The 11,843-nt window shown below is 35.1% G+C and overlaps 1 protein-coding gene across 1 annotated transcript; it reads left to right on the forward strand.

The window, feature by feature from the left end:
- Window positions 1–225: 225 nt before the first annotated feature.
- On the forward strand, window positions 226–1,122 carry LOC308439944 (vomeronasal type-1 receptor 4-like; the record flags this gene model as incomplete). The annotated part of the gene is made up of 1 exon (XM_080941888.1): window positions 226–1,122. The coding sequence occupies one exon, from the start codon at window positions 226–228 to the stop codon at window positions 1,120–1,122; it is 897 nt and encodes a 298-aa protein (XP_080798014.1).
- Between the last annotated feature and the right edge of the window lie 10,721 nt (window positions 1,123–11,843).

Here is an 11,843-nt window from a genome sequence, read left to right on the forward strand (position 1 = left end):
TAAAGTTAATAATCAAACATAAAGTCACAAATACATATACATGGTTAAAATATAGAAAAAAACTTTATAAAAGTACTTTATTTTTACATCTGAATGGATATAAAGTGTAATATAAAGTATTATGATTTGAGTGTTTAACAGAACATATTTTATGCATATTGAAGATGTGAGTCCTTAACGTCCATTGAGAAGGGCCAGAAGTGACACTCCCCATAATGTGAGATAATGGCATCCAGAGACCTGACCATAGGGATCCTTATTCTGTCCCAGACTGTGCTGGGAATGCTGGGGAACTCGTCCGTGATTTGTTGCTTTATCATTGCTGACTTCTCTGGGATCAAGACAAGGCCTATAGACCTAATAATCAAACACCTTACCTGTGCTAACATAGTCGTTGTTATCTGCAAAGGAATCCCTCAGACAATGACTGCTTTTGGTCATACATATTTTCCAGATGAGAATACATGTAAACTTGTCTTTTATTTGCATAGAGTTTCCCGGGAATTTTCCCTTGGATCCACATGTCTGTTGAGTGTCATTCAGGCCATCACTATTAGCCCCAGCAATTCCAAGTCTGCACAGCTCAAGACCAGAATTCCCAAAATCATTGGACCTTCTCTGGTCTTGTGCTGGCTCCTGTGTCTGCTTGTAAATAGCTTAATGATCATAATTGTGACTGATATGAGAAATAAAGACAATCTTACTGAATTTAGACAATTATTGTACTGTTCAGCAGTAAAGCCTTCCAATCCAAATTCTAGAGGATATGGAATCATATTGGCATCCAGTGATGTTGTTTGTTTGGGACTCATGATACTGTCCAGTGGCTCCATGGTATTGATCTTGGTCAAGCATAAGCAGAAGGTTCAGCATGTTCACAGATCCTTGGCTACTAGGTCATTTCATGAGACCAAAGCCACACGAAGTATTCTTATTCTAGTGAGCAGTTTTGTAGTTTTTTATGGAACTTCTTGTATCTTAACGATGTATTTTTCTTTCCATGATGAAACAAATACATGGCTGGTCAATGTCAGTGTGGCCATGAGTTCATGCTTCCCGGTGCTCTGCCCATTTCTGCTCACCAGAAATTATATTAGGGTTTTTAAGCTCTTCAGAACTTAGGTATCAAGGGCCATTTTTATTCTTCTGCAGTTAGCCTTTTAAAGTATATACTGTGTACACTATTTTCAATTCATTATGTTAAAATTTACATCAGATCTATACTGTAGGTAAAATACTCTTTGGAGTATAGGATTGAACCTAGTTACTCTCAAATATTTCAATTATAATATTTTAGTACTAGATAAACTATATTGGATGATATACATATATATATTGTAACGATTATAATGATTTGCATGGGTTTGATTATCATTCATTCATCTATAGTATAGACAAACGATACTCAGCTCTGGCTTCATGTTAGACTGACAATGTTTCTGAAGAATATGGTGCTTAAATAACTCTGAGGAAATAAACAGTTGAAGCAAATGTCCAACAGATTAGTAAAAATGAAGCACAGTTCTAGTTTGTTGATGTTGAAGACTACACAGAACTTAGTTTGGATTGTGTTTCTCATATACTGATGATTAATTACTAATATTGAGAAGTTGCTATGTGGGATTTTGGAATGCCATTATTTTCATATTTAGATGACCATGATTATACATGGGTGGGAAATAATTAAAACATAAATAATCACAAACTTTTAATCTTCAGTATTTATCATTTATGTCTCTTAGTGGTTTGCATATGAGGATGTATGTGTATTATGAGCATTTGTTCTGTTATAGAATTTAAAATATGGTGGAATCTTATGGAATTTGAATCCTTGTTGATTGAGAGCCATTATGTAGGAGGCAAAAATAAAATTTGATTCCAAGACAAGAAGAGGAAGTTCTCTAGAGCACTAATACTTCAGTATTTGATTTTGAAATTGTACCTTTTCAAACATATTGATCATAAGGGAATATATATAGAAAATATATACAAATAGGATCACAGGCCTAAAGTAAATATCCAAATGTATGCACATAATAGGATTATAGTATCACAGGCATATTGGAAGAAAAACTCCTGCTATCAGACATGATAGAAATTGGCACACCAGGGAAAATGGAAATTATAAAAGCTAAAATGCTTCTTCATTGAGCAAATTTAGCCAACTATGGGATTGTTCAGGAAAGAGATGGTTACATTGATGCAGGTTGTGCAAGTTTGAGATAATTGCTATAAATTCATTTTTATAATGTTCTGATAACTAAGAAACATCTCAGGAATAAACAAAGTACTTTTTAAAGTGGTAGTAAATAAATGCAATTTCTGGGAATTAAAATTACAATTTAAACTAAATGCTATACACCCACTTTAAAAATAGATGTGAATGTTGAACAGTTATGAGTATTTACAGTAATAACTAGCCACTGGAAAATAATCTTCCACTAAAGAGATGATCCACAACTGTACTGAATGGTCCTAAAAACAATTGTTTACATCATATCCATCAAGAATAGAATGAAAGAAATTGCCCCTGCTAAAACTGAAGCACAGGTTTTGATTGTTTGTGAATATCTTGAAAACAATTGAATATAGTTAATGGTGCACATAATGTCTACATTTTTGGTTGCACAGTTCATCTGTAATTAATAGAGTAACACACAATTTCATCACTAAGTAGAAATCCTGGTTATAATTCTAGTACTCTGAAAGACAGAAAACAACAAGAAAATTATTGTTTCTAAAAAGATTCTGTTTTCTTTCAAACACAGAGTACAGTGTCTATCAAAATATGTTTTATCTTCATGATTTGTTATGCACACCCACATCTGTGCAACATTTCTTATTTGGTAGTACTGAAAGCATCTCCTTGCTTAATGTGAATAATAATAAAAAATTATTTAAAAGCTCAGAATTCTTTTTTTTTCTTTTTTCTCCATAATCTTTCTTTTCAAATTTAATCTCCTTGAATACTTTATAAGCATAGGCTATTGAGAAAATTACTTATAATTTTCATTTTTCTCTCTGCCTCATGCTACAGCATTTGAGTTTCTTATCAGCTACATTCTGTACAGTACCTGAGCTACACTTGTAGAGATGTGAGACAATGCCTTCTTAACCTCTTCCTAATTCATAATCATCATCCATGACCTATTATGCTTCTTCCTGTGCTGATACACTAAACTCTCTCCGTCTCCCTCTCTCTTCATACATATATTTATGTATACATGCACACATACAACATATATATACACATAGATACACACATACAAATATAAGTATAACATATAAACATACACACACATACATGCATACACATGCACGCATACACATATGCTCTTGTACATGTATACACATGTACACATATACACATATACATGTACATGTAAACATACATGCAACTATATGACGTACACACATGCACAAATACACATATACACTTATACACAGATACACACTAACATATACTATTCGTACAAATATACATATATATGCATGTATGCATATATATAAACCTACACATCAGCATATGCACATATGCAAACATATTTATATATTCATATGCACACATAGACTCATAAACGTAGATATATACACATATGTATAGTTTCCTTATTACATGCCTAAAAAGCGAAGCTTGTTCTGCCTCTTAAGCTTTACCTTCTACTAAGAAGAACTTCAATAAATAATCATCTGCTACAGTAGTTGTCTTTCCATTCAAGGCAAGATCTTGCATAGAGGGGAATATTCCCCTGCTTCCTCCACTGATGAAATGTTGGACTTAAAAAAAGGCACTACCTAAATTAACCTTCTTCAAACCGAGAATACTTTTGACACAGAGAAATATAAATATCAAAGTCTGAGTAGTAAAGTGCTCTGCCCTGGGGCACATTCTTTTTCTCAACCTTAGTCAATCGTCAGTTGATGCTTCAAGACTTTTGTTTGTTATTTGCTCCTTATTTTAAACTTTAAAGTGAAAAGCACTTATTAGTCTTCTCATTTTTCTGTATTGAGCAGAACTTGATACATGTTGCCTTAGGCCTTTATAAAGCCAATTTACATACAGTTTACAGATGCAAAATTATGTCATAAACATCATGGCCTATTATGTGAATTCACAAAGCTCCTGTAGTACCTGTACAGTGCCCTGAGTTTGAGGTGAATTAGTATCTTTCTTTATTCTTTATGAAACACAGTTCTATCTAACTCATCGAATTGTTCACCAAATGTCAAATCTCTTATGCCCAGTATCACCAAGAATGCATTTCATTTATGGTTTGTGATTCTGTCATATTCATGAGTAACTTACCACTAACAATCATCAATGTCCCTAATAACAGTTCCTTATATGGTTCAATCATTCAGTGATTTATTTCAAATGGATTGTCTTCATGCTACAGTGATTTTCACAAACAAGGGTAAAGAGTTATATTACTGTTGCTCTCCGATACATATTTCTCTCTCTCTCTCTCTTTTTTAGATAACAGGGTTCATACTTAGGAGGATTTCTCTAGGACATATGATTTCCTTCATTATGTCTGTGTGATTCTTTCAAAGTGTTTCAAGATTTTGGCTCCTGGAAGGGCATAATTAGCCCAGAATAGAAGAAAATTATTACCTTCATACTATCTCTGTTAGATGCCAGTCAACACTGTGGGTTCCCTTATCATTAAGAATGAGATATTATATCATCTATACTTATGAAATATCATGAAAGAAAAAAGAGAATAATTAAAGCTCTGACATTGTTTTTCAGGTGTAGCATGGTCATTGTACTATTGAATTCTTATTGGATGTAATCACCTGCATAAGACCTAAAAAAGACTGACCCATTGTGTTATACAAATACTTTCACTAGTGAAGAACTTGTCACATAAGCATGAATATTTGAATATTGTTTTGAAAACCAATATAGAATTTGGGTTTTATGAAGTGGCCATGAAATTCTAGTGTTTAGAATGAAGAGGCAGTACTATCTCAGCTTATAAAAATTAGTGAATGTTACTTTCAGTGAGAAGATTTGTATGAAAAGATTACAGAGGTTTTAATTGAGGTATACAGCTGGTCACAATGTATTATCTCTATCAACTGTGACCTAGTACATACAAATATCAAATACTAGTTCCCTAATATGCCATCAGTGAGAGAGGAGATTTCAGGGCATTCTCTTATGTACATAATTAAAGATTTTTGAATTATCTATTTCTGAAAGTTACAAAAATGTATGTTTTCTTCAGTGTTATAGGTACTAGTAAACTAAGTGGAGGGGAATGAGGATGGGTATGAGGTGGGGGAAGATGATAACATTTCAAATGTAAATATGGAATATAATAAAAATATCATTAAACTCAATAAAAAATTACTCATATTCTTCTAAATAATCTCTTAGCCATTCACACTAATTAATTTAAACTATTCTCATTGGGTCATCAATTTAATTAATAAATGTGAAGTAATATTTGGTATGAAGATTTAGTAGGAAAGGTAGACATTTGAGATAATGGATCAGGAAGGAGAGAGTACATGACTTTTCAAAATACATTGTGTGTGTTTGTGTGTATATATGTCTGTAACAATAAAGCATTCCTCTGTGTAAACTACAATGTAATATTGAAAAATCTAGGTAATTTTTAATTTGGTCGTATATGTCAGGTTACCTTTTCAATGTGATTATTTCCTATGTAGAGCCAACCCGACACCATTAGGACACATGGCCTGCCAGCAGACTGCTGAGCCCCTAAAAAATCCTCAGGAAGCTCTTTCTCCTTAAACAACTGGTGAGTCCCCACGTCCTCTCCATTGAAATTCCATGCAGAAACCACTGAGATCACTCTGGGCACAGGTAGTACATTGTTGCTTAAGAACCTATTTTTCCAGCCTCCATCCGTGCTCAGAGCCAGACCCTGCCCATCAGGATTCATGGTCTGCTGCAGAGAGCTGAAAACCCACAGGAACCCCAAGATAACTATCCCTCCTAAGTCCAAAGCTGAATCCCCACTTTCTCTCCATGGACTATCTGATGAGAGAGTGGTAGCACTTCATGGAAGCAAGGGGTAGGAGGTAGGGATGTGAGGGAAAGGGGGATAACATTTGAAATGTAAATACAAATAATATCCAATAAAAATATTCATTTATGGTGTCAGGTTCCAAATGAACAGACAGCTAAGCCTAAATTCACTGTCCCATAAGAGAAAGTGTTTATAATTCCATCTTTATTCTGGTTGTACACAATGTATATAGTGTTCTTAAAACTCTTTTGGCTCTGACATTGGGACTTGGGTCTCAGGATCTATGAATGGAAGGCTGAACTCTCAGGTTTGCTGCACAGGACATTTTCTACCTAGACTAAGGCTGAGCCTGAGGCACAGGCCTGGGAAGGTCACACCAGGAATTCTCTGAGCACAAGAAGTACACTGCTCTCTAGAAGAAGGCCCTTTTCAGCCCATAGAAAGGGCCATGTCTCTGTCTTCAGGACTAGGGATCTGACTGCAGAAGGCTGAGCTCCCAAAACAGCAGCACAGGTGTTTTTCTACCTGGACCAAACGGGAGAATGAGGCACAGGCCAAGGGAGATAACACCGGGAGTTCTCTGAGTGCAGTGAGCTTGGTGATCTCTGAAAAAGGGTCCTTTCTGGTCCACAGTGCATGCTGGGTCTCCACCACCACGACTCAGGATCTACACAGGGAAGGCTGAGCTTCCAGATCAGCAGAACAGGTGCTTTTCCACCTGGACCAAGGCTGAGTCTGAGGCACAGGCCTGCTGGCTGTCATATGAGGAAATGCCTGGAGTTCTTGAACTTCAGGGAGCATAGTGCTCTCTGTAAAGGGTCCATTTTGGCCTAGAGAAAGAGTTGGGCCTCTGCCATTAGGACTCAGGACCTATGTGCAGAGGGTTGAACTCCAGAGCAGCCTAAGAAGAGCTCTCAAACCTGAGCTCACAAACACAGAACTGAGTCACTGCCATCAAAACTAACTGCCTTCCCACAAAAAGCCAAACACCCAGAACCAACATTCCTCCTGAGCCCACAGGCCTTCAGACATAAAGGACAGACAAACAGCAGTCAGAAACAAAAAGGTCACCTACAATCACTGAAAACAAGTCAGTAAGAGGAAAGCACAAGTAACCAAGCAATGGAAACCAAGACAATGTAGCAACATCAGAACCCACTTCACCCAACACAGAAAATAGTGGATTGACTATCACTAAAGAAATATAATTAGACTTAAAATCATATTTTGTGAAGATGATGAAGATCTTTGAGAAGTACATGAATAGCTCCCTTAAATAATTACAGGAGAACCAGGAGAAAATACTCAAGACCTACACAAAAATACAACAAACAAGTAAAGGAATTGAAAATGGAAATAAATACAATAAGGAAATCACAAAAGAGACAACCCTGTTGATAGAAAACCCCAGAAAGAAATCAGGAGTCATAGATATATGCATCGCCAACAGACTACAAGAGATGGAAGAGATTATCTCAGGGGCTGAAGACAACATAGAAAACATAGAAAAACAGTCGCAGAAGTTGCAAAAACCAAAAAGCTCTTAACACAAAATGTCCAGCAAATCCAGGACACAATGAGAAGACAAAACCTAAAGATAATAGGTGTAGAAGAGAGCAAAAAAATCAACTAAATGGGACAGTAAACATCTTCAACAGAATCATAGAAGAAAACTTACCTACCCTTAAGAATGGGATGACCATGAACATACAAGAAGCCTACAGAACTACAAATAGATTGAACCAGCAGAGTAATTCTTCCCAACACATAATAGTCAAAAAAAAAAAAAAAAAAAAAAAAAAACCTAAATGCTCAAAATAAAAAAAGAATACTATAATCAGTAAGAAAAAAAGTACATGTAAAGGCAGATCAATCAGAATTATACCAGACTTCTAAATAGATATTATGAAATCTAGAAGATGCTGGACTGACATAATACAGACCATAAGAGAACACAAATTACAGCCCAGGTTACCATATCCAGCAAAACTATCAATTACCATAAAAGGAGAGACCAAAATTTTCCAGGAGAAAACTATATTTACAAAACACTTGTCCACAAATCCAGCCATACAAAGTATAATAAATGAAAAATCCAAAATAAGGAGGGAAAATACAGCCTAGGAAAAGCAAGAAAATAATTATGCAAGATAACCAAGAGATGAAAGGCACTCATATATAAATCTACATCTAAAAAGTAAAAGTAACAGAAAACCGTCATCACTATTACTTAATATTTGTTAACATCAATATACTCAATCCCCCTCCCAATAAAACATAGATTATCAGACTGGATAAATAAACAGGATCCAGCATTTTTCTGCATTTAAGAAACTCATCTCAGAGACAAAGATAGCCACACTGCCTAAGTGTAAAAGGTTTGAAAAAATGCTTCCAAGCAAATTTTCCTAAGATATAAGCTGGAATAGCTTATTCCAATATCAAATAAAAAAAGTTTTTCAACCAAAAGTTATCAAAAACATGAAAGAATGCTTTTTACTCATCACAGGAAAAAATAAAAAACTATCAAGACAAACTCTAAGTCTTGAATCTCTATGCTCAAAATACAAGATCACCCACATTCATACAATATACCCTACTAAAGCACCAAACATATATTACACCACACACAATAATAGTAGGAGACCTGAACACCCTACACTCATAAAAGGACAGATGATGGAAGCAAAAACTGAAGAGATACAATGAAACTTGCAGAGATTACAAACCAATTTTCATTAACAGACAGTTAAAGTACATTCCATCCAAAAACAGAAGGATATAACTTCTTCTCAGAACCTCACTGCACCTTTTCCAAAATTGACCACAGCATCAGTCAAAAAGAAGTCACAAGAGATATAAGAAAATTTAAATATACTCTCATGCACCCTATCAGATCACCATGAACTAAGGCTTGTCTGTAATAATAACCAAGACAACAAAATGGTCACACACATGGAAGCTGAACAATGCACTATGTAATTATAACATGGTCAAAGAAAAAATATAGAAAGAAATTAAGAATTTTCTTATAATTTAAGGAAAATAAAAGCAAAGCATACCAAAAATTATGGGATGCAATAAAGCGGTACTAAGAGGAAAATTAATAGCTCTGAGGGCCTCCAAAAAGAAACTAGAGAGAGCATACACTACCAGATTTACAGTACAGCTGAAAGTTTTTTTTAAAAAAAGAAGATACACCCAAGAGAAGTAGACTGCAAGAAATAATCCAACTCAGGAGAAAACAACCAAATAGAAAAAATAAGAACCATACAAAGAATCAACAAAACCAGGAGCTGTTTCTTTGAACAACTCAAGAAGATCGATAAACTGTTAGCCAGAATAATTACAGGGCACAGCAATAGTATCAAAATTACCAAAATCAGAAATGAAAGGGAGACATAACAACAGAAACTGAGGAAATTCAAGACATAATCAGATCCTGCTATAAAAACCTATACTCAACAAACAAAACTGGAAAATCTGGAGGAAATGGACAAATTTCCAGACAGATACCGGACACCAAATTTAAATCAGGATGAGAAAAACCATCTAAACAGTCTCATAAAACTAGAATAAAAATAGAAGCAGTCATAAAAAGCCTCCCAAACAAAAAAGCCCAGACCAGATGATTCAGTGCAGAATTCTATCAGACCTTCATAGAAGACCTAATACCAATACTCTCCAAACTATTACACAAAATAGAGAGAGAGGCAACACTACCATACTCATTCTTTGAAGCCATAATTACTCTCTTTCCTAAACCACAGAAAGACCCTACAACAAAAGATAACTTCACAACAATCTCCCTAATGAACATTGATGCAATAATATTCAACAATCTTTTTGCAAACTGAATCCAAGTACACATCAAAACAATCATTCAACATGATCAAGTAGGCTTCATTCCTGGAATGCAGGGGTGGTTCAATACATGGAAATCCATGAACATAATCCACCATACAAAGAAACTCAAAGGAAAAATAAAAACAAACAAACAAAAAAAACATGATCATCCCACTAGGTGCTAAGAAAGAATTTGAAAAAATTCAACAAACCCTCATGTTAAAAGTCATGCAAAGAGCAGGACTCCAAGGCTTATACCTAAACATCGTAAAATCAATATAGAGCAAACAAGTTGCCAACATCAAACCAAACAGTAAAAAACTTGAAGTAATCCCATTAAAATACGGAACTGGACAAGGCTGCTCTCTCCCTGCCCCTTATTCATTATAATACTGGAAGTCCTGGCCAGAAGAATTAGACAACAAAAGGATGTCAAAGGGGATCAAATCGGAAAAAGAGAAGTCAGAATATCACCATTTTCAAATGGTATGATAATATACTTATGTGACCTCAAAAATTTCACCCGAGAACTGTTACACCTGATAAACAACTTCAGCAAAATTGCTGGATATAAAATTAACTCAAATAAGTCATTAGTCTACCTCTACTCAAAGGATAAACATGCCAAGAAATAAATTAGGACAAAGAAACTCTTCATAATAGTCACAAACAATATGAAATTCCTTGGTATGACACTAACTAAGCAAGTGAAAGATCTGTATGACAAGAAATTCAATTCTCTGAAAAAAATAAATTGAATAAGATCTCAGAAGATGCAAAAAATCCCCCATGCTCATGAATAGGAAGGGTCAACATTGTAAAGATGGCCATCTTACCAAAAGCAATCTATAGATTCAATGTAACCCCTATGAAATTTCCAACTCAATTCTTCTAGACTTGGAAAGAGCAATTTGAAAATTTATCTGGAATAAAAAATAACCTACTATAGAAAAATCTATTGTGAACAACAGAAAATTTTGCTGGAAATTCCATCCCTGACCTCAGCGATATTGCAAAACAATTGTGTTAAAAATTGCTTGGTATTGGTACACAGATAGGCACATCGATCAATGGAACAGAATTGAAAATCCAGAAATGAACCCTTGCATTTATGATCCCTTGAATATTGGCAAAAGAGCTAAAAACATTAAATGGCAAAAGGACAGCCTTTTCAACAATGGTGCTGGTTCAATTGGCAGTCAGAATGCAAAGGAATGCAAACCAATCCTTTCCATTCTCTTTGTATAAGGCTCAAGTGTAAATAGATCAAAGATATCCACATAAAACCAGGTAAACTGAAACTATTAGAAGAGAAAGTAGGGAGAAGCTTAGAACATAAAGGCACTGGTGAAATTTTTTCTGAACAGAATACCAATGGGCTATGCTCTAAGACCAAGAATCGACAAATGGGACCTCATGAAATTTCAAATCTTCTGTAAGGCAAAGGACACTGTCAATAATACAAAAGAACAACCAACTGATTGGGAAAAGGTTTTTTACCAATCCTACCTGATAGAGTGCTAGTAAGTAATATATATAAAGAACACAAAAAGTTAGACTCTAGTGAATCAATTAATCCTATTAAAATATTGGGTACAAAGCTAAACAAAGAATTCTCCTCTGAGGAATATTGACAGGCGGTTAAGCACCTAAAATAAAATTCTCATGATCCCTAGTCATCTCAGAATTGCAAATCAAAACAACCCTGAAAGTCTACCTCACACCAGTCAGAATGGCTAAGATAAAATACTCAGGTGACAGTAGATGCAGGCAAGAATGTGGAGCATGAGGAAAATACCTCCACTGTTGGTGGGGTTGTAAGATCATACAATCACTCCTGAAATCAGTCTATTGTTCCTCAGAAAATTGGACATAGTACTACCTGAGGACCCAGCTATACCATTCCTGAGCATGTACCCAAAAGAAGCGCCAACATCTGACAAAAACAGATGTTCACCATGTTCATATCAGTCTTATTTATAATAGCCAGAA

Source organism: Micromys minutus (assembly GCF_963924665.1).
Source record: "Micromys minutus genome assembly, chromosome: 30".
NCBI classification, from domain to species: domain Eukaryota; kingdom Metazoa; phylum Chordata; class Mammalia; order Rodentia; family Muridae; genus Micromys; species Micromys minutus.